Source organism: Simochromis diagramma, unplaced genomic scaffold (genome assembly GCF_900408965.1).
Source record: "Simochromis diagramma unplaced genomic scaffold, fSimDia1.1 OVJJ01000321.1, whole genome shotgun sequence".
Classification (NCBI taxonomy): domain Eukaryota; kingdom Metazoa; phylum Chordata; class Actinopteri; order Cichliformes; family Cichlidae; genus Simochromis; species Simochromis diagramma.
In genome coordinates this window covers 3,024,581-3,046,907 of record NW_024386772.1, presented here as the reverse complement: position 1 = coordinate 3,046,907, position 22,327 = coordinate 3,024,581, and the positions used below count along the sequence as shown (strand labels likewise).

General features: G+C 40.3%; 1 protein-coding gene across 2 annotated transcripts; it reads left to right on the top strand.

Moving 5' to 3' along the window:
* The first annotated feature begins 646 nt into the window (after window positions 1-646).
* Window positions 647-21,729, top strand: unm_sa1261 (un-named sa1261). 2 transcript variants are annotated; one of them, XM_040042702.1, is made up of 4 exons: window positions 647-783; window positions 13,583-13,810; window positions 17,928-18,130; window positions 19,357-21,729. In XM_040042702.1, the coding sequence occupies exons 2-4, from the start codon at window positions 13,639-13,641 to the stop codon at window positions 20,176-20,178; spliced, it is 1,197 nt and encodes a 398-aa protein (XP_039898636.1). In that variant the 5' UTR covers window positions 647-783; window positions 13,583-13,638; the 3' UTR covers window positions 20,179-21,729. The 2 variants fall into 2 exon arrangements, with proteins under 2 accessions (XP_039898636.1, XP_039898645.1); XM_040042711.1 differs by lacking the exon at window positions 13,583-13,810.
* Window positions 21,730-22,327: the final 598 nt, after the last annotated feature.

The following is a 22,327-nucleotide window of genomic DNA, read 5'->3' as shown; positions in this document are numbered from 1 at the left end:
TCAAGAAACTTAAAGAGGTCCAGATGCCTTTCTCCTCAAACTACAATGACCTGGATGACTGACAATAGGATGGATAGTTTGTTTTTATGCTAAAAGTTCAGTATGTAGCACACTAAATTGTAATAAATGTATTTTTTTAGTTTTAAAAATATTTTAAAATTACATTTAAAAAAATATAGCTTAAACATGCACTATAAAATGTCTGTACTTTTTTGTGCTACCCACCATATGTATTTTATTTATAGCCTATAGCACATTTCATTAACAGAAGTTGACCCAAGTGTTTTAGAGTCAGGCACATTCCAGGTCTCCAAAAAAACAGTTTCAAAATACATGAAAAGCTGAAATGTTGTTTTATTCTATTAACTAATTATTATGGAAAATACAAATCTCACTGATTTAGTGGTCTGTAAAAAGTGCCTTTATAGGTTAAACGTATTGATAATAGTATCGGCGATTTATACAAAAATTTGCAGTATTGTAAACCACTACTGTTGACAGTTTTACATCTGAATTTTAATTCGGTCTAACGTGTAAATTCCTGCAATCCTGGAAGGCGTCACTGACGCTCTGTGCTCTGATTGGAGGTCAGGGGCGGTGGGCGGGGCCGCCGGCCGAGTGCGGAGACAATAGAGAGGGGCTCGGGAGACAGACCACGGCGGATGCACGGTGACAGACAGCAGCCGGTCCCCGCAGAGCCTTCACTCCCAGCCGGTCTCCTGAGTCGCTGAAGGATCCGAACGTTGTCTGAATGGACTGACAGCTTCCAGCACTTTGTCAACGGTAGGAGAAGATTTCGTTTTTCTCCCAGTAAAACCAGTTAACAGCTTACGAAACGCTGCTCGGTGTGTCTTTTCAAGCATTTAAAGCTCAGATCCAGCTTGAAAGTGATGCCTCACTGCTCTGAGGCAAAAGCACAACACTCCACGGCTGTTGTGTGTCTATGCACGGGCACTATATTGGGCTTTGCACTCTGAAAACAATGTATTCTAAATATACAGCTGTAAATCTAAAACAAAGTTCACCCAACCTGAGCAGAACAATAGAGCTGCTGTGAAGCTATTGTCTCAGAGCTACAATCTCTGGTATTGACTTTCCTCCCTCTACATTTACAGAGCAGATTTCTCGCCACAGACATGCTCATGTGCTGCACGCTGTTATGGATATAATGCATGCACGCTTTGTGTCTGCAGATCACATCCATAGTTGATCTCTTTGTGCTGCAGTTTTTATGTCTGAGTGTCTGTAAACAGTGTTACTGACTCCAGATCTGCATCAGGGATGCAGACATGGGGATTTATGGTGTTAATGGAAGGTGATTAATCATCAGACGTGGTTCTGGTTCTGACATTTTAGATTTTTTTTCATGCGAAAATTGGACAGGTTTGCTAAACCCTAAGAATTCAGCATCTCAGATGACAAAGGTTCACCAGTGTGTTGACTTTGATGCTGATGCTTATCGGTATTTTCGTGCAAAGTTTATTTTTTGTCTGCATCCTCCCTGCTGAGGGCTCCTTCATCGCATCGCTCTGGCTCCCATAAATCCATCGAGTTTAGAGGAATCTGAAACTTTGTGGGATTAATAGCCACGTCTTGTTACTAGTAGTGGATATATAATTGGCTGCAGCTCAACACGAGATGCCAAACTGCTTAAAAAATAATTCACGCCTACTTTCACAAGCATAGCCTCAATCATATGTCCAAATATAAACAAAGGGACACTTTTGGTGACGCTGATTGGTCGCTTAAAGGTTTACAGGACACGCTCCCTCACCTTTTTGCAAACGAAACACTGAAGCGGCTGGCTGGCGCTTGGAGATGATTGAAATGGAAGTGGCAGTGATTCGTGGTGCTGTCGCAGAAAGGAATTTTGCGACAATCGAATCCCTAAAATTGTCTCTTTTGTCTCAGCTCCTTCTGTCCGAAGCACGATGAAAGCCCCCTGTGGAACCTGAAGTCCAGAGCGCAGGAGTTCTTGAGTGCCAGTTCCACACCTTCATCCACTCATGGGCTACGAGCTGCTTCTTTCATGTCGCTTTTAGCTTCTCAGATGACAGGATTTCTGCTTTCTGGTTTTGTTTGTATGTTTGTACAGACAAACACAACCAACACCCTTATTCAGGGCGTTATTAAACCTCTTATGGGTATTGATAAAGCTATTTAAGGTTTCATTGACGAAGTAGCCCCACGTGAATGAGCCTTGAGTGTTTGTGTTGTTACAACAAGGACTTTAAAACATGGATGTAGTCACTGCCATGGATTTTTGGACTTCACACTTATTTGGAGCCAGAATATTGAGATAAGAGTGCAGAGTGCATTCATCAGCTAAACCTGGTGAGCTTTCATAGCAAACTACAAACAATAACCTGAGCGCTAGCATTCAGACACAGATGGTGAATACAACACTAGATTTTCTTTTCACAGAAACTGCAGCATAAACTTCCTGGATGGCCTGCACCACACAGCCCATAATATTTTATTTCACAGAAATATTTGTTAGTTCAGCCCTGCAGAGGAGACGTGAAAATAAAACCATGCACATCTCCTCGGCAGGCAGGAGGAAGGCGGTTAGAGAATGTGAGATTAAATCAGACAAAGAGTGTACCGCTGCCTTCTGTTGCGTGGGGATCGCAGCAGCCGAAATGCTTTGGCAGTAAAGGAGAGCGCCCAGTGATGCGCTGCTGAGCGCGCAGGGACAAAGCCTCAGTGTTCGCAGGCGATGTAGGTCGAGCCGGTTAAAGCCGGCTGCTTTGATGTGCTGCACAGCTCCGTGAGCGCCGTGGGAGCGGACGGCCGAGCCTCGCCGGAGGCCGCCGCACAAGAGGACGCTGAACTCCAGCGCCGTGACTGCTGGCGTGATGCAGTCTGACTTCTGCAAACATTTCCAGAGGGACGAGCTGCTCACGGGGCAGAAGTAATCTCTCCGGTTTTGTTGCTTCTCAGTGAGCAGATTTAAAGAACAACAGTTCACACGTTAACATTAGATCAGTGGCGGTGAGCTGAATGACTGAGGATGGAGCTGAAAGGCCAACAACAACCAGCACAGAGAGGGGAAGAGTCAGCACTTTCCAGGGCTGATAAAGGAATAAGTCCGAGGGAGGATGAAAACTCTTTAGCTTTAGTAATATTTCTGTATGATTTCAAACTGATCTCACCCATACATTTTGTGGCATCACTGAAGTAGACATCTGGTCTTTACTGATGTCTGAAGGTGCCGAGGATGTGGTTTGTACGTCTTTCAGTCAGTAGGTACTCGTCTTCCAAATGACTCTTTTCTCGTTGTGTAAAATGTAGCAGACCTGGACACGTGCAATTGTTATGAGATGATCAGTGCTGTTTGGAGTTTTAGCCAAGCGGCAAGGAAATCTGCAGTTTCACTCGCAACCACTTGAGGCTTCTCTAAAAGTGAGTCAATCCCCACGTAAATGTCCAAAATCATCCATGTTATAATGTCAACGAGCAAAGAGCAAAATGCAGAGTCCAGAAGCCGATTAGTGATAACCACAGTGGTTACATCTGTCTTTTATAAATAGTGTGTGGTTTTAGCTCATAGCTGTCAGGTGTGGGTCTTTATATTATTCCTTTTGTCATAACCAAAAGCCAAAAATCTAAAAGCTGAAATGATTATTTCAGGATTTTATATACAATAAAAGAAATGTAGTAAATCCTCAGATTAGAGAAACTGAAACCAGGTGATAAGTTGACATTTTTAGAAGCAGTGTCATTTATTGGTTATGTAAGTGGTTGGTCATCTTTTCAGTAATTATAATCTGTATTAGGGCAGGGCAATATGGCCAAAAACATTTATCGCGATATATATTTGAAAATTTGCGATAACTATATAACTGACGATATAATGCATGTGAGACTCCACAACTTTAAACTTAAAAGAGCTTATACACACACAATACGGTAACATTATGTTGAAGCACAGTACGTATCACTCCGCGAGGCTACAGTAGCCATAACGCTCTGACAATCCATCAAGCTGTGCGGCTTCGTAGCTTAGCAGAGTCGTACTAAAACATTTTTCGACAGATTTTTAAGCGCCGCGTACCAAATTAAATCGGTTCGGTAATAACGACGGCCCGCTAGCACGCTCTACCAAAAAATGTGCTTTGGTGTGTATCTGACGGACGAAAGCCAAACCAGTTCGACTGAAGTTGCAACATTTTTACAAACAAATTCTGGATCATCCGTTTCATTCAACGATCCACTTTCGCCCTTCTCATTCTCCGTCGCCGCCATGCTCTTTCTGCCATGTGCGCATGAAAACAAAGGCACTGCGCATGCGCGTTTTACCCATATTCTATCGCGATATTTGATTTTCTTATCATTGCCTAACATTGTATCGATATTACCGTGAACGGTATCTATATAGTAGCAAGAACCCACTGTACACACGGTTTTTGCCATGCCCGCAGGGCTCGTTTGCTGTGCTTATGTATTCAAAAAATTAATGTATCATGTTAATCTTTATATCTTCAATATAGAGTCAGATGGCAAAAATGTCTTTTTACAAATGAAATTTGTTCCTAGATTTGTGTTAGAGGAAATCATGACACGTTGTGATGGGTATTTTTGTTTGAGCTGCAGATAACCTGACAATCACTTCCTTATTTAAATAATCAGTTATTGTCGTGTTAAAAATGTTTTTATGAAGTGTTGTTCATCATCTGCCCTGGTGAGATCTTCTCTGGGTGGAATAGGTGATAATGACACTGTCATTCTTCTGCTCTAAACAGAAGAATTGAGATTTTTAAAAGCTGTGACATTCACAGTGTCTCACAGCAATAATTCATGTTTATCTTTTGTTACCAAAAGCCCAAACTCCCAGATTACTCCGTTTACAGTCATACCTGACAGAAGCAAGTCGACATGCTTAGCGTGAACCATCAAATGTATGGCATTTGTTCCTAAAATAGTCAATTTATGGCAATAAAAAGCTTACAGGTTGTGAACTGAGAGGAAGGGTCATCAGTAATGGCAAAAAGTCACCATTTTCTTACACTGATTGGCTGTTTTCTTTTAGTTGATTGATTGGACCTGTCGGTTCACAGAGTTCAGTGGACTCAGCCTGACAGACAATGACTGATGACCAACAGCAACCAGAAGACATTTCAGCCCATTAGAGCTCAAACTGAAGCCTTTTTGTAGCATTAATAAAATATACGGTAAACACAAGAAAAGCCCAAGGCTGCTGCTAATGATTGCTTGCGTTATTGATCACTGTAAAGACTTTATTTTAGTTATTCTGTCTGTTGAGAAAAGGCTCAAGAAGACGGCCTAAAATGTATTTTTAAAAATTTATTTTGTTCACTTAAACCCCAAACATACTTGGGTCACTGTGAAATAGCTATAGGCAGTGGCAGAAAAACTAAACTGCTGTTGTTTTTTTCAAAATGGCACATTATTAATCACCTTCACCTTAAGTGAAGCCATTATTCTCTTTATGGAAAGCTTTTTATGCCTATTTTAAGTACATTAGCTCAGACAGTTAAGCTGCCAGACTGTCGCATCTCAAATCCCACGTGTTTCGTCTGGTCCTGGATTCTGAACATTGCAAGACCGAGGTTACTATCAGTCATTTTGTCAGGGTTCATGCTCTCTGCTTGTGCTGGTATCTTTAATAAATACCAAACATTTCGTTTTGAGAACTTGAGTTTGTCTTCAGATTGTCTTCTATTTTTTTGTCTTTAAAGTGGAACAAGGTCCTCCATTAAAAAGGCTTGTAAAGCTTTACTCAGAACACCTAATAAGAGCTTTGACACCTTAAAAAGCAGATAATTTGGTATTTTTGTTTTTGTGCTTGATCTCTCTCCAAACAAAGAATAAAACTATAAAAATACTGACACATGCTATTCCTCAACCTCCTAGTAGATGCACCTATCGTATAAATGTGAAAATCTGTGGTGATGTTTAAAAAGAAATTGACCTGCATCTACGGTATGAATGTTGAAATCCTGCATGGGTCCTGGGTCCCGAGTTATCACATTGACAAACTTGGGTGTTCACGCTGCCTGAAAGATATGTCAAGGACTTTAGAACTGGGCACTTTCAGTGTAGTCACACTAGTTAGCGATTAGAAGTCAGCCATTGCTAAATTCTCATAGAGAACTGGCAAAACAATGTGAGAGATGTGGATATTCATCAGAAACAACCAAAATAAAGAAAATACACCTCTAAACCTATTTAGAAATCTTTGAAAAGAGAACGCCCGGCGTCAGATGGAGGCAGCCTCTGGTGTGCTGTTGAGACTGTTACCAAGTCATCACCAAAGAATCCACCAGGGATGGGCTTCGCCAATCACTAATTAACCAACCAGTCATCCAACTTTATTATAGGCCTCTGTAGCATCAGTTATATCGGAAGTGGAGGATATCTCGTTACTGAACGAAAAGTTAACTGAAAGCTTTTTAAAAAATTGTTTTCGAGTGGCTTCAGCGAGACTTTACTTTATCACTTAGTTGTGGTTATTTGTTTGTCATAGGCTAACAAACGATCAGATCAAGTATTTTTCCAAAGTATTTTTTTCTTGTTTCTTAATATTTTTTTTTTAAAATGTCTACCTTTTTTTTCCCAATAAGATTCCAAGATTAATTCCACCAGATGGTTGTGAGTAACAAACCATCTGCTGCGACATATTAATAAGCTACATGATGGTATTGCTCTTCTTTAATTTAACAACAGATTGAATTTCTTCCTGTCACCATATTATTGGCTAAATAGACCTGCTCATTGGTGCTTCTATCAGATCTTTTTCTTCTTCCATGTTCTAATTTTTTTTTTTTTTTTTTTAGATCCACGTTTAAAAACTCATGGTGGGATTTAGATTGGGATTATTTTATGAATTGTTACTTTGACAGCAGTCAGAATCCTTCACATGCTCTCCAGATAGGATTAAAGTCACTGACTGTAGCAGGAAATATTAAAATCCCCCTCTAGCATAAATCCCATACACTTTAATGCTCCACTTAGGCAAAGAGTATTTTAGAGATGAAGGCTAACATCAAACCTGTAACATACCCACTGCGCTAAGTGGGTTTATGTTCTGTACTTGTAACTGCTTTATTTAGCATGTTAGCATGCTAACATTTATTGATATAACGTGCACATGGGGCTGATGTGAGTCTTAATAGAACTGCGGGCTTTTTCTTCAATAGATTAGAATTATTCAAACTTCCAAAAACTGAATAGTTTGTACAACGAAGTTTAGAAGAATAAGACAAAAATTTTTATTTATTCATTTATTACATTTACTATAGTAGTGCAGTTCAAAGGCCCTGAGTAATAGTGAACGATAACATTTGGAGAAAGTCTTACAAAACTGAGAAATTATCACCAAAAGTTCTTGTTTTATGTTCTCAACTTCAGAGTTGGAGGAGTAACCAACAGGTATTTATCCACTTGTGTTGGAGTGACATAAATTTCAGCACCACAGGGGGAGCACAAGGTGGACATCAATAGTCCTGACAGTATTTGGCACTCAATGACACCTCACCTCCAACCGACCGTGGCAGATGGCCGCCCCTCCCTGTTCCTGGTTCTGCCAGAGGTTTCTTCCTGTTAAAAGGGAGTTTGTCCTTGCCACTTTCGCCAAAGTCCTTGTCTCATAGGGCTTAGTCTGATTGTTGGGGTTTCTCTGTGTTATTCTAGGGTCTTTACCATCGGCGTAACTTTGTGTTGAACATTGGGGGGGTCAAGATGTCTGTCTAAATAAATAAACAAATCTAGCTAAATTCCCAAATGATTAAACATGCAACTATTTTGCTGGTAATACCTGAAATGAGTAAAGAAAATCAACAGCCTATTTATGCAAGATAATTCATAATTTTATTGGGGGGGTTATTTTGGTTGAGTCGGATTATTGGGGGGGTCATAACCCCCCTGGAAATTACGCAAATTACGCCTCTGGTCTTTACCTTACAATATTTAGCACCTTGAGGCAACTGTTGTTGTTATTTGGTGCTAGATAAAGAAAACTGAATTACATTGAACGTTGCAGACTTATAAAAACGAATCTCTGCTCAGATAAACATATAAATTGTACTAGTGGAGCTCAAAGTAAACCAAAAACCTAAGAGGTCCTAAAGGTTAATAACTGTAGATATGTGTAGCGGTGCGCTTTCAAAAAAATGTTCTTGCTCTTTTGAGTGTACTGGGTACAAAAGGAAAACCACTGTGGTGGTTTATGTTATAATTGTTAGTAAATACCTTGAAATCTTTAAATGTATAAGACATAAAAGATTCTTCAGACTGTGAAGGAGGTCATCTAAAGCTCAGGAGTCTTTTCAAGTGTTTGGCCTGTTCGTTTAGTGTGTTTGAGCACAAATGTTAACCTTATGTGAACAGTCAGCAGCTCAGCAAAGGCGTTAGGATTCATCCTACAGACATCCTGGATATGTGCACCAAATTTCATTCCAGCCCATCAATAGCTGGAGAAATCTGGAGAAAGTCATGATGCTGCTGTTTCACCAGACGTTCACGAAGCAGACATCAGTTCTTCTTTTGTCTTTTATGTCCAAATCATCCCTGAATAGGTCATTTTCCCCCCCTCTTGTTTTTGGAAACTCTCTGAGGTATGAAAGATTTTTGTCGGGAGGCAGGCATAGAGTAAGATGGCAGCCTTTGTTCATAAATATTTTTTTCAGCCTGGTGACGCATTGATTTCACATTACAAATGATTAATTGGGTGCCGATGTTTTGCAAGTCGATGCTGGCCTGAACACACACGAGGTGGCAGAGGCTGTTTTTCCTGCGGCACCGGGAGACCATTACTCAGCACTTCTGTCGAGTTTGTCAGGTTTACTCATCATCACAGCGGCAATAGTATTCTTCTTGTAAGTGATCAGTGGTCTCCTCGGATTACTCTTTAGATTACACCTTAGAAAACACAGAAGGAAGCTTCCGACTTTGTCTTTGGCTCAGGTTTTGTGGATCTATGAGTTCAGGAACAAATCCTAAAACGAAGAAGAAATTTCAGCTTTAAATCTGTCCCTATGCAAACTAAATGTACCTACAGGGACTCAAACATCAACCATGTGTCCCAGTTAAAACTCTGGCACTCTCTACAAGCTCCAGCATTGAAACCAGACCCTTCAATAAATGTATTCGGTTTGTTTTACTGTGAACGAGACATTATTAGAAACAAGAGTGTGACATTTTGGCAGTCCAAGAGAAGCTCGAGTTCTGCAGGGAACCGCTAGAAACACAAAGCATCGTCAGGCTGTAGCCATGGCAGCTGTGCCACCTCGCTGCTGCTGTTGCTGCAGGAAAATCAAAGGTCATTAAAACTCACAGCTTTCTGACTCTGTGCCACTCCAGCTTTCCATCAACAGGCGCTCTCACCGTTGGACTGCACCCACCTGCCAAGCGGCGCAAAAGACAGGTAACCTTATCAGGGCATAACAGACGTAAAGCAGACTGGTTGAATTCCAGCCGGGCTTTGTTTACCGACTGAAAGAATGATGGGAAGGCGGTCTCGTGCCACTCGTCAGAGAGGCAGACATGGCTCCTTGATGCCCTTGGGGGAGCAGTTACCCCGTAGACTTAGCGGGAGCACCGGGAGCTGCAGCTAAAAAACGTTACACCTAATTAGCGGTGGTTGTGACTCCTTTCATCTCCGGGCTGTTTGATATGACTTCAGTGTGAGAGCACGTGAGGAAGTGTTCACGCTCGGATAGCAGGAAGACACCGAGGGTGAAACATAATTAATGCATATATGTCAAAGTTGCTATGGTTAGGTAAACGTAACGATAGAAAGTAAATGGATGGTGAGTTCTCTGCTTGATCTGACAACAAAATGCGTCTTTTGTAGAAGACCAGCATTCATATTTGGTCATTTGGTGACATCATTCGACTTGTTGTTGCCAGGTTTTAGTTTTCTAAATTCTCACAAAGTTTCTAGGAAATCAGCAGACCTGAATTAATGAATCATTGAGCCCAGAAATCAAGTACATGATTTAATTAACATGATTTTTTTTTTTCTTCTTAAATTTTAGTGGGCTAATTTTTAGTGAAAATACAAAGGAGGTGACTTTAATGTTTATTGCTAGTATTGCTCCCATGAGCAGTACTAGCTAACAGTATAATGGAGGATTATGGATAATAGAGTCCAGTAATCTAAAGTCAAGACAAAGTCCAGAAAAGGACAAAAACTAACAGTATAAAGCATAGATAAGAGCAGTTTTCCCAAAAATTAGGAGATTACTGTGGTGGGTTTTTGTTGTTTTGGTTCTTTTGTCTGATGCAAGCTTGTACATGGAGTACTTGTTATTTAAAATAATGATTTGGTTTCACATAATAGCAGCAGTGTCAGTAATAACAATGGTTTTCTGGGCTCCTTTAATGCTCCAAATGAAAGTCTGAAACAGAACAGGTGTGTGGAAAAAACATTTACTGTCCTTTAACAAAAGGTCTCTGCAGTGTCTCTTTGTGCTGTGAAAATGTGTTTGACACACGAACAAAGAAGGGAGGCGCAAAGTGCTCCTCCTGGCATTATTTGATCATCCTGAAAGCAGAGGTGAGATGCTTCGTTCTCTTTGTGCATCTGGTCTCGTGTTCATTTACTGGGCCCTCGCTCTGACCCTGTGAACTGTACTGCTGGCTGAGCAGAAAAACTGTGCAAGAAAACGGCCATTATTTTGAAAAGGGCTCGAATTTTAATTAAAAATCTACCTACGTATCTAGCATGTAAAATTGAGATGCCCGAGTGTGTCTGTTTGCAGCTCTAAACACTCTCTGGCTGTCTCATCCTTTCTGTGCTTTATTGACCTTGTCAGAGGGATGCTGAGAGGACCGGTGATAGACAGCCAGTTGGCTCCTTTGGGTTCAGCTGAGTCCTCATTTTTATCAGCTTGTCGTACTTTAATGCTCAGCACATACTGTTTATTTCGAGGGCCATTTCCATCCTCCGCTGTCACTCCAACACAGCCGAGCTCACGGCTTCCTTTCACTGTTTTTTAACGCAGTGTTTTCAGCATGTCAGGGTTTCAGTTTTGAACATGTCAGTCCTGCTTTATTTAGCAGTAACAGAGGTTCTGAAGAAACAACAAGCACAGTTAAATACTACATTTTGTTTACAGCACAGCCAGACTTATACTGTTAGCTTAAAAATTCAAGATATTCATCACTGATGTCAGTTTGAGTTTTTCTGTGTGTAACAGATTGAGGCATTACTGAGATTTGGAGGCAAAGACATAAAACACAGTTGTGTAAGATGTAAGTAGGCTATGAGACTAAATTCACACCAAAAGTAAAATGTTGCTGTAACAATACTGTTTGATAATAAATTTCATACAGTTGGAAAGCCTGTTTATTTCCCCTTGAACACATTTGTACCCACAGCTGCTGCTCAACCCACAGTCATGGGTTGAGCTGCTCAACCCACAGTCATGGGTTGAGCTGCTCAACCCACAGTCATGGGTTGAGCTGCTCAACCCACAGTCATGGGTTGAGCTGCTCAACCCACAGTCATGGGTTGAGCAGCAGAGTTGAGTATGTGGGTTGAGCCCATGAAAAACTTGCCAAAAATCGTGTTCTGTTCTCAACTCTCGTTCGGTGTCGTTTATATGATTGGACAATTGAAAGATGAAGAAACGAGACACGTTACATGAAAAGTTCTATTCATGTAACAAACAACTCGGTGGAACGTGGAAGAACCCGACTCACCTACAAACACTCAATGTTTACGCTGAGCGGTCAGTGCAAACCGGAAACGGAGACCTTCAAAGGCTCAACTTTCAAAGTAAGTTGCGCCTTTTGAGTCATGCTCACAGGACGACTTTTACTTTGAAGGTAAATGGTCTGTTTTTACAGTTTTACTACCACTTGGCGAGCAGTTGCAGACAAGTCGGCGTCTTTCAAAAATGAACAGAAAAAAAAATATGACATTAAATTCTCAGAAAAACATTTTTTCCTGTGGGTTGTTGTTGTTGTGTTTTGTTTTGTTTTTTTTGTTTTTTGTTTGTTTGTTTTTTTCCACAATAAAAGCCACCCTGTGAAGCAGCAGGAAGTGTTGGGTTAATAAAGGCTGTTGTTTAATCCAGCTTGAGTATGCTGCAAACACTGAAGCTGAGATCAGTGACATTAAAAAAAAAATAAACGTCCCGGTTCACGTGCTGCATTTGTTTCAGTAAAGTAAATCTGCATTAATAGGCTTTTATTTACTCAAATCACAGTTTTACTCTCACTGTGTTTTTTCCAAGCGGACCATACTCTGTTGTTGTTTGGGTTCATTGTTTTCACACGCGTTACTTGAGTTTCTTGTACACATTTCCCCATCGTGCACACTCACACTGTAGATGGGAGCCAAGTGGGGACAGATGGACCCGAAACACAGGATGTGGCTAGCATCCCGTCTCCTTCAACACTTTCTCATCCCTGTTAATGAGACGTGGTGCAATTCTGCTGGGCCATCAGGGCTGTGAAGTCTCCGCATTCATCCAGAGATCTGAAGTGTTGCTTGGCTCCCCTCGGCAGCAGAAGGAGCCGGAAGGCGAGACAGATTTGCTGAGTGAATGGCAGCAGGCGTGACGGAGAAGAAACACGTCAGTTCGGAATTAGACGTTCGTTAATGTGGAAAGATCGTTAATCAGCTGCAGAGGATCAGCGCTACAAATAGTAACACTTCTCTGCTCTCAGGGATGAACTCGTTCAATTAATTTTCTTCATTTTCTTTCATCAGTCAGCATCAGGACATTGTGCCGGGGTTATATCGCCTATCTCACCCAAAGCTATTCAACTTGGATGTCTTTGCACAAGGTTAACAAAAAAGTTTGCTGCTCGGCGACTGAAGTTCTATTTGTGTTAAATAAAACTAGAATAAAGTAGAAACAGAACTCCGGTGCAGGGAGATTTTCTGTTTTAACCTTGTGGCTGTAGTAATGACACGTGGTGCTTTTTCCATTATCAGTATTATCTATACAAAGCTAGTTATGTAAGAGTTAAAACCCTTTATAATCTAAAGCAAATGTCCTAAAATATTATTAGAGAACCAGATAATTAGATCATTTTTTTTAAACAAACACTTGGAAGAGAACTACCTTTTAACAGGAAGGAGAGACATCAGTAAGCTTATCATCTATATAAACATTTTAATCTTGCAAGGATGCTAATTTACCTTCATTTACCAAACTTGCATCATTTTTTGTCTTTTGTATACTGAATGTAATATAACATGAATTTGTGTCTGATGCATTATTTGTGCCAATTTTAGTTTCTGTTTAGACTTTGAAGGTAACTGAGCTGTGTGAATAACGAACCTCTGTCTGAATCTGCATATATTAAATGGGCTTTGATAGAAAAATTCCCACCTTTTGTTCTTCGATTATGCTCTCTTTGTTGCTATGAGGAGCTGTGATCTTAGAAACTATATTTTCTCAAAGTAAGAACACAGTGTAAAGATTACATAACGGTTCACTGGCCTGGACTCAAAGCGTTTTCACTTTCCCTTTGATACCAGTACAGTACACACATGCAGTACAAGATATGCTTTGCAAAGCAGTGGTGTATAGTTCAGGAATGCAGCCATGGGTGGATAAGTTCCCTCACAGTAAACCTCGTCTTCCTTCCTGCTCTCCAGGAAAATCCATCTCCAGACCAGCCCTCGGCCCCCCTTGCCCCGTCCCTTTAACCAATATGAACTCCTTGCCTCATGGCTCCCGTGCCTCCATCGACATCCTGGAGGAGCTCCAGCTGATTGCTGCGCAGAATCTGGAAAAACTGGACATCAACAAGTACTATGAGATCATCCGTGAGCTGGGAAAGGGCACCTATGGAAAGGTGGACCTGGTCATCCACAAAATCAGAGGTATTAACTGTGGCTGCTACTGTAAAGAACAAAAAATTGTATTAATATCTACAGAACAAACCAAAATAAACAACTGGTTGATGCAAGTTTACCACATTTCAAACAAGACAGACATAAAATCCTGGTGGCCATAAATTTTAAAGAAATCACTTTAAATATAATTTTGACCAATAAATGTCCCCCCCCTTCTTTCTTTTTATTTATTTATATATATATATATATATATATATATATATATATATATATATATATATATATATATATATATATATATATATATATATGACTCTAAATGGCAAAGTATCTGAATTTTTATTTATTTTGTTTTCCAAAATACAAATTGCATAGAGCACAAGGAAAAGCTTTTAAATGGTGTACCCATGTTGGTACTCTGGGCAGCTACCTGTAGTGATCAAGTAACTCAGTGTCATTTTAAAACAAATCCATTTACAATATTTTTAAGACAAATTAATAATGTAAAGGTTTTTGTTTGTTTTGTTTTCTTGCTCTTGGGATTAATAGTCAGTTGTACTTACATTTATTAACTTCTTGGTATTTTTGTCTAAATTTTATTGAACAAAAATACCAAAAGCTTTTCAATAAATAAAAATAACAAAACAGTAAATGGAATATATTTGAATTTCCTAATTCAAATGGCTTTTTAGTTTGGGATCTGCATTAGCATTAACTTCATGATGTAGCGTCAGTTAAATAAATTATCATTAGTTTCATTGGCTAGCTAGCTGTAGCTAATAAATGCCATGATGGTTGTTTTTAGCCAGAAAGATGGCTATGATCTTTTTTCCATGTAAGTAAATTTCCTCCTTTTTTTTCACATCTGTTTCATCCTCATCTTGCATAAGAGGAAAAATGAACCAGAAGGTAAAGCCCATGAAGACAGTTTTCTTTTTGAAATTCAGATCCATTGCTTCTTCTGGGGAGAGGAGATTTTCCGAGAAACTCATTTGCCCACAAAATAAGCAGATCTGCAGGGTTGCACTTGCAGGAAATGAGATGTTGTCCTCATTTGTGGCCCTGTTTTGTGACTCAGAGTAATAACACAGTCTAATATGAAAGCAGCTCTCGAGTCAGATGACGGCGTGTTTGTGAAGGTAAAGTACTTCTGCTCACGACTGAAGTGTTTACTTTCAAAAAAGCCAAATTGGAGGTACTGGAGGTCGCTTTCTTGCAGGGATTTTTAGCCCAGGTCGAGATCCAAACTGCCTCAATTCACCACTTAACTGACTGAAAATCTGTTTAACCTTTTCACATTAAAATCCAAATTGTTGCCCATCTGTTCTCAGCCTCTTAATAGTCTTTTTTTTTTATTTTTTTATTTTTTATGGAGTCACAAAGCCTCTGCTTCACTGCCTATTTCAAGTAGCAGCAGACTCTTGGAGTGACAAATGGTGACCTTTTCAAGCCATTTGAGGTGTGCCGTTAATGGATTTATAAAAAATGTTATATACCTTTTGGTTTCATAATTTGGTAGTGACCCGCCAGCTTCTTCCCAGAGCCGTTAATAAGTGTAGCTTAAATTACCTGACCTTCAGTGTGGAGCAGAAAATCAGGTTACCTGTGGAAATGGATGGACTGAAGGTGTAACATTTAACCTTTTTACTTTCTTTTTTTAAATGAACAAACTCAAGTGTTTCATCCCCAGATGTTTCTGCGACATGTGTAGAACTTGCGAGTTTTTTTTTATCCCTTTAGCGACATTTTAAGCAGTCACATGCCGTCTGAAATGCATTTTGTATTTCAAAGTTAAAACTCAATTAAAACCTTAAAAGGTTGTTTTCACAATATCTTATTAATTCAATTCAAATGTCTGTTTCTCTTTGTCATCCTTTTTGATGAATTTGAAATTTGAGTTTGTCAATCATTGTTTTTATTTTTCTGTATTTCGTATGTATAAGTACTGCTGGTGTAAATGAATCTGTGATATGTCAAAGCTTGTTAATTTAATCTTATCACAATAGCAAAGTTCTGACAGTTTACCGAAGTGGATCGTTAAAAATTTTATTCATTTATTTATTTTTTTGTTCTTTATTATATTATTTTTTTTTTTTTTTTTTTTTTTTAAATCAAACTTTCAGCAGTTAAAGTCAAATGAGATAAAAATACGGTAACACGGCCAATCAGAGTAGAAGTGGTTGGTTTCAGTGAAAGGATGAAGTGATGGCTGCACAAAGACAAAGTATAAAATAAATAAGGATTATTTTGAACTGGATGTATCTGGAAATGTGTAACTGATGCCAGTTATGAATTATTTACTTATAATTTTAATCACAGTTAAATAACATTAGACATAATAGTCTAATAAAGTCTTAAAAAATGTTTTTCTATCAGTGGTTTGAGATTTGAATAATATGGCAAATTCTATTAACATTATTTTCTATGTATTATTATAATATTTATTTTCAAAAATGTGCTAGCTATATTGGACTGACTCACTTACATAGATTAAATAGTAAAGTATGTAAGCAGAGATTCAAAATGAGAAGGTATATTTCAGTGTGATAGTGACAAACTAGAAACTTAGATTAGGTTATAGAACATCTGTTTTTAAATCGCCAGTTGCCAAAACAATAGGTTTATATTTACACGAGCAGCATATTTACCTGATGATGAGTTTGTTGTTATGTAAAACTGTAAGTAAGTCACGGTTACAGAGGAAAACAACCCCAACATCTTTGATGTTTTGTTCAGGGACTCGATTGTTCAGTGGGGTAGATTTATTTCGCCCTAAATATAGGTTATATTTAGTTTCTGCTCTAAAACTCTCAGTCGTAGCTCAACAGGAATCAGCCGAGTCTCCCTGAACAGATGTTGTTTATTTTTGCAGCTTAGCCATCAGGATCTTTTACAAAGCAACTAAATTTCCATATAAACATGATGAAATTCCTGCAGACGACCTGCTGTTGTTGGAATCTGTGCAAATCAGACATGTTGGCGCTGCACAGCCAGGAAGCTGCATTTATTATACTTCAGTCCTGTAGTAATGTTACTAGACAACCTGCTGGTTATTGGGTTTGGTGTTCACTGCAATTAAACATCTGCAAACCCATTTAAAGTGAAATAAAAAGGGTATTTTTTTTTTTTAAAGTCTAGTAACAGTTTCTCTTATCAAAGTAATGAAATAATACACTGCAAACAAGAACACATTTTTATGTTTAAGCTAGCACTTTATCATATTTAACTGCTGTTCGAGTCCTTATCAATTCATTTACTTCCTTCAAATGCATCAGGATAGGTTGGCAGAGTAAAAGGATGGACGGTGCTTGTGAAAGACCTCCAGTGGACATCTTTGTAAATATGACTCTTTAAATTATTTTAGATATGATGGAAAGACCTTTGAGAGAATGAACATTTTCTCAAATAGCTGTTTCATCGATCATGACAATCTCACGACCTGTGGTTAGATTCTGTTGATCTTTTCTGTACAGTCTGCGGTGGCACAAAGTGTTGCTACCAAGAATACCTTTTAATTTATTTCTTTTTAAACTGTGTCACCGACTAACAGAAAATCCCCCTCGACCTTTCTAAAGTGGCTGGATGCTGTAAGAAGCACAAAGCACTTTAGGAGAGCTGATCCGGTGGTATTGGAGAAGTCTCTGCTGACACGCTGCCTGTTGGAGGGGAAATTATAAGCAGACATGGCAGCCGTCCAGGTTATTGTCTGGGGGGTTTTCCCCCTCAGCGTTCAGATTATCAGATTAGTCCTGGGAATTCATGTCCCCTCGGTGCTTCTCATGTTCTCGGCCACTGAGCGGAGGTGAGGCGGCTGAAGACAACGTGCTGTCGTGCAAGTTTTACATTACATTTCCATCTGTAAACGACGCTTTCTGCAAAACTTTAAACATGAAAGCAGCGTCATCCTGCTCACACAGTGCAAATATAACTACTGCAGCAGAGGATTTTAAATACTTAAAGCATAAATCATCAGGATTTGACTCTGTCGAGATTTTAATTATTCATCAAATTGTTTTAATTAAGTTTCTTGGAAGCAATTAGACAGCTGTGAAATAAATCCCTAAACACTTTGATGGGGTGGAAAAGAACAAGAAAGGAGGAGTGAGACTGGAGGTTATGTAACCGGTCCTGTCCTCGTTTTCAGGCACGAAAATGGCGCTAAAGTTTCTGAAGAAAAAGACCACCAAGCTGAAGAGCTTCCTGAGAGAGTACAGCATCTCCCTCTACCTGTCGCCCTGCCCGTTCATCATCAACATGTACGGGATCGCCTTCGAAACCGACGACTACTACATCTTTGCTCAGGAGTACGCGCAGGCGGGAGATCTGTTTGACATCATCCCTCCACAGGTGAGAGCTTAGCCATTCCTGTAGTTTAACAAATAAGCTGCTCCAAATCCTAAGGAGCCAGGTCAGGCGTTTCAGACATGTCCGACTGGGAGGAGATGCCGGGCAGACCCAAGTTGTATTGAGAACACCTCAATATTCCCCTGGAAGAGTGAGAAGCACAGCAGGGGTGGCCGACTGCTGCCGACACGATCCAGACCTGGATAAGAAATCTGAGTGGATGGATGGTTTCTATATTTGATGTAGGTTTATTCAAATAATCCAGATGATTATCCCTTAATCCTCCTTGAAACTGAAAAGCCCCAGCTGCATACATGCTGCAAATTACACATTGGCATTCAGTCCCGACAGCGCTCGGGGTCCTCTTTTTGTGCCAAAACACGAAAATTCACGGACTAAAATGTAAAGCATTATTAAAATAAAAGGCCGTCGGAGTGAAATATTTTATGTGTTTGCTAAAGAGGTTTTTATAGTGCCAAGATCTAAATGAGACGACCTTAAAAAGACATTCTGTAAATTCCCGTCTGTAGTTAACGAACCTTACACCCTGCAGACAGAATCCAGTGAATCCATCAGTATGAATTTATGTCCAGAATATCTGTTTTGTATTGAAAACTGATGGTAAAAACTGGCCCGTCTGTACTTTATGCTGGTCTATTGTGTCCCGGGAAATGGTGTAAAAGATGTAGATGCCGTGACGTCACGTTTTGCCTCGAAATGAGTGTTCTTGTCGTCAGCAGCCAGCACTCTGCTTCCTGTTTACACTGGCCAAACATGAGCCCAGTGTAAAAGGTCACTATGATGAGCATTTACATAGATGTGTTTGTATAAAGGGAGATTATATCTAAAACTGTGTTAAAGAGCTTTTACCACAGTTAATGGGGATTTAATCTAACGTGCCCGGTGGCTCCGATCAGCTGTGACCTACTGTTAATATAGTAGATCGCAGGAAGTGCAGATGTTATCTTGAGGGGGAAAAGGAAACGCAAGCACCACCTTTATTGTGTCATCTACAACTGGTTTCATGTTTTTCTGTGAGTTATGTAATGTTCAGTTCCCAAAACACAATGTGGGCAGCTTCTCAGGAAGCATGGCGCCGGTAAGAAAGTGGTAAGTATGAGGTTTGATAAAGCAAGATTCAGATCCTCTGAACTTTGTCCCCTTTATATGGACCTAAACTTCAGTTTCATGTACATGACCTTCTCCTACTCCTCTTGTTCTCTGTTCAGGTGGGACTTCCTGAGGCGGTGGCGAAGCGCTGCGTGCACCAGGTAGCCATTGCTCTTGACTACCTGCACTGCAAGAAGCTGGTGCATCGTGACATCAAACCCGAGAACGTCCTCATTTTTGACCGAGAGTGCAGAAAGGTTAAGCTGTCAGACTTCGGCATGACACGACGCGCCGGATCACCAGTGAAGCGCGTGAGCGGAACCATCCCGTACACGGCACCGGAGCTGTGCGACACTTCCCGACATGAGGGGTTCTGCGTGGATTACAGCACAGACGTGTGGGCATTCGGGGTGCTGCTCTTCTGCATGCTGACAGGAAACTTCCCCTGGGAGAAGGCCATGCCCAACGATGCCTTCTACGAGGAGTTTGTCCGCTGGCAACGCCGTCGGACCGCCGCCGTGCCGTCGCAGTGGCGCCGCTTCACCGATGAAGCCTTGCGAATGTTTCGTAGGCTCCTTTCCATCGAGCAGGATCGCCGCTGCTCTGTCAAAGAAGTCTTCAGTTACTTCAACCAGTGCTGGATGCTGGATACCGAGAACGGGAACTGTAATGGCAGCAGCGGGGCTTTGGCGAGTAGCGCGCCTCCTCTGGACATCAGCTCATCGTCATCAGAAGAGGACGTACTTGTGGACAGACTGAAGCAACAGAGCCTGTCGCCTGCCTGCGTGGCGGCAAAGGGAGGGATCATGATGGACACCCAGTACTCCTCCATGTCCACCAACAGCTCGCCGTCCTCCACCGGCAGCTACGAGCGAGTCAACAGAGAGAACAACGAAAGAGGGCGCATCCTGGTGACCACGCCCATTGAGATCTGCGTGTAGAGACGGCGCAGCGCTGCCTTCGTGCTACCTGCTCACGCGTGTGTGCTGACGAAAAAGATTTCTCCGAGCGGGAGAAAGAGGTGCGGCGAGCGATGTTTGGCATCGGGAAACGAACGACAGTCTGACGTATGTTGTAGCTTTGTCGTGGATTTGCTCATTTCTGATGAAGATGAACTCTGAGGAAATGACCCGCGACACTCACACAGCTGTAGCTTCCTGTGTGTGGTTTCAGTTACAGGATTAAAAAAAAAAAGCAACCAAGAAAAGCTGAGGACAGGAAAACAAAGAAAAGCAAACATAATCCACAAGCAATAGGTTAAAAAAATAAAAAATAAAGAAAAGAGAAACTGAAGAAGACGACGAACATGGTTTGTGTGTAACGAGACCGTGACTTTGTGTTTAACGTGCTAGTTATGTTCACATTTGGTAGATTTGTTCATGTAAAGCGTTTTTTATTTGAAGTTAATTTATTTATTTATGTCACATAAATTTATTTAGTATTTATTTTATCAAGTGGGACCACAGAGCTGAAGATTGTTTTGTTCTTTTTTTTCCCCTATGAGAAATAAAAAAAAAAAAATAATTTTCAGCTACAACAAAAAGAAGAATTGTAGAAGCAGGTGGATTTTCCAGGCCAATGAAAACGTTCACCACAAGGTGGCAGTGTGGTGAACGTTTTTGCATTCTATTTCTGTTTTTTTTTTTTTAATTATTATTATTTTGTATTTTGCTGAAAGACTCCTTCAAATCAAAAATGTTCTTGTCTCGAGTCCCCCCAACACAAATGAGCTAAGACTAGCTTAAATAACATTGAAATAGCTCGTGTTAGCAGGATGCTACACTGGCTTACTGCATCACTTTGTGGTTCAAAGTGGTATTACATTAAAGTACCGCCTTGTTTAAACAGTACAAAGACGGCTTGGACATTATGCCGTAGCTGTTTTTCTGTTCGTCCAATTCTTTTGGTTTTAATTTTAGAAGCTATTAATGTGTTTCTACAAAATTACCTTAAAGTGGCCATGATGTTGTGACCGCTCATAAAAAATTGAAGTCTTTTTTTTCCCCCATGTTTTCCCATGATTCCCAACAAGCTGTACAGTAGTAGTCAACTTTAGCCTACCCCCATTATTAGGAAGTAATCTAAATGCACACTTTTTATGGTCTGTCAAAGATTATCTGCTAATATTATCAAATAACTACTAAAAAAAAATTCAAAACAGTTTTTCTAGTTGCATGGTGCGAAAATGGAAAACTGTACCCTTTCATTGAACAGTTGGTTATTCTGCGATATGTTTGGACTGTTTTGGGGGGGGGGGGGGGATAAGATGTCACCAAAGCTGTTCAGGTAAAAGAGCAGATTTGGTATTTGGTGATACTATAAGTTGTCTTCTTTTTTTAGAATTGGTTTAATAAAAAAACAAACAAACTGTAAACGCTGAAAATGTGACAGGAGACACAAAATGCTTCTTATACCCCTTTTTTCTTTTGTAAAGTATTGCATGGAGTAACGTTACTGTGGTGAAAATTTGCTAAAATAAAACTCTGAATTAAAAGACTTGTAATTATTAAATACATTTATAAAGAGTAATCAGCAGATCTTACCTGAGGCAAACTGATCCCAGCGAGAGGATAGACTAAGCTTTTTGAGACGTTACTGACATGATTGAGCAGCTGGAAAAGGGGCCCCAGGTACTTTCCTGCAGCCAAACCTGGAAGGGGAACTTCTGGGTCAAGCCTTAGCCCATGGATCCACCAACCAATAGGGGACCCACTTTGCTTTATAACCAGACAGGCAGCCAAAGGCAAAAAAAAAAAAAAAAAAAAAAAGGCTTGATAGAACCAACTTCCGATGTGTAGACTGGTCCGAGGAGTCTGGAACTTCCCATCTTTGGTAGGAAAGGAGCCCAAGCTAGTTCAGTAGATGGAGTGGTGCCAACTAGATATCACTGTTGGATAGAGAGCTCTATAATTGTCATAGGAGACAACACCACCTCAACAGCTCCTTTGGAAACAAGACTGTCCAATGCCTGGTTTTACTGGAGGTTTCTTCCCGTTTAACCTCCTAGGACCTGGTGTCCATATGTGTGGACGGCACATTTTGGGTTGTCTCGACCAAAATACCAAATTTTGCTCTACAAGCGCCTGACAT

Excerpts from the sequence above, each read along its gene's own strand:
- unm_sa1261 (XM_040042702.1), top strand. The coding sequence starts at position 13,639 with ATGAACTCCTTGCCTCATGGCTCCCGTGCCTCCATCGACATCCTGGAG. Across the intron at positions 13,811-17,927 it reads GGTCATCCACAAAATCAGAG|GCACGAAAATGGCGCTAAAG; the intron begins GTATTAACTGTG and ends CCTCGTTTTCAG. Across the intron at positions 18,131-19,356 it reads TTGACATCATCCCTCCACAG|GTGGGACTTCCTGAGGCGGT; the intron begins GTGAGAGCTTAG and ends TTCTCTGTTCAG.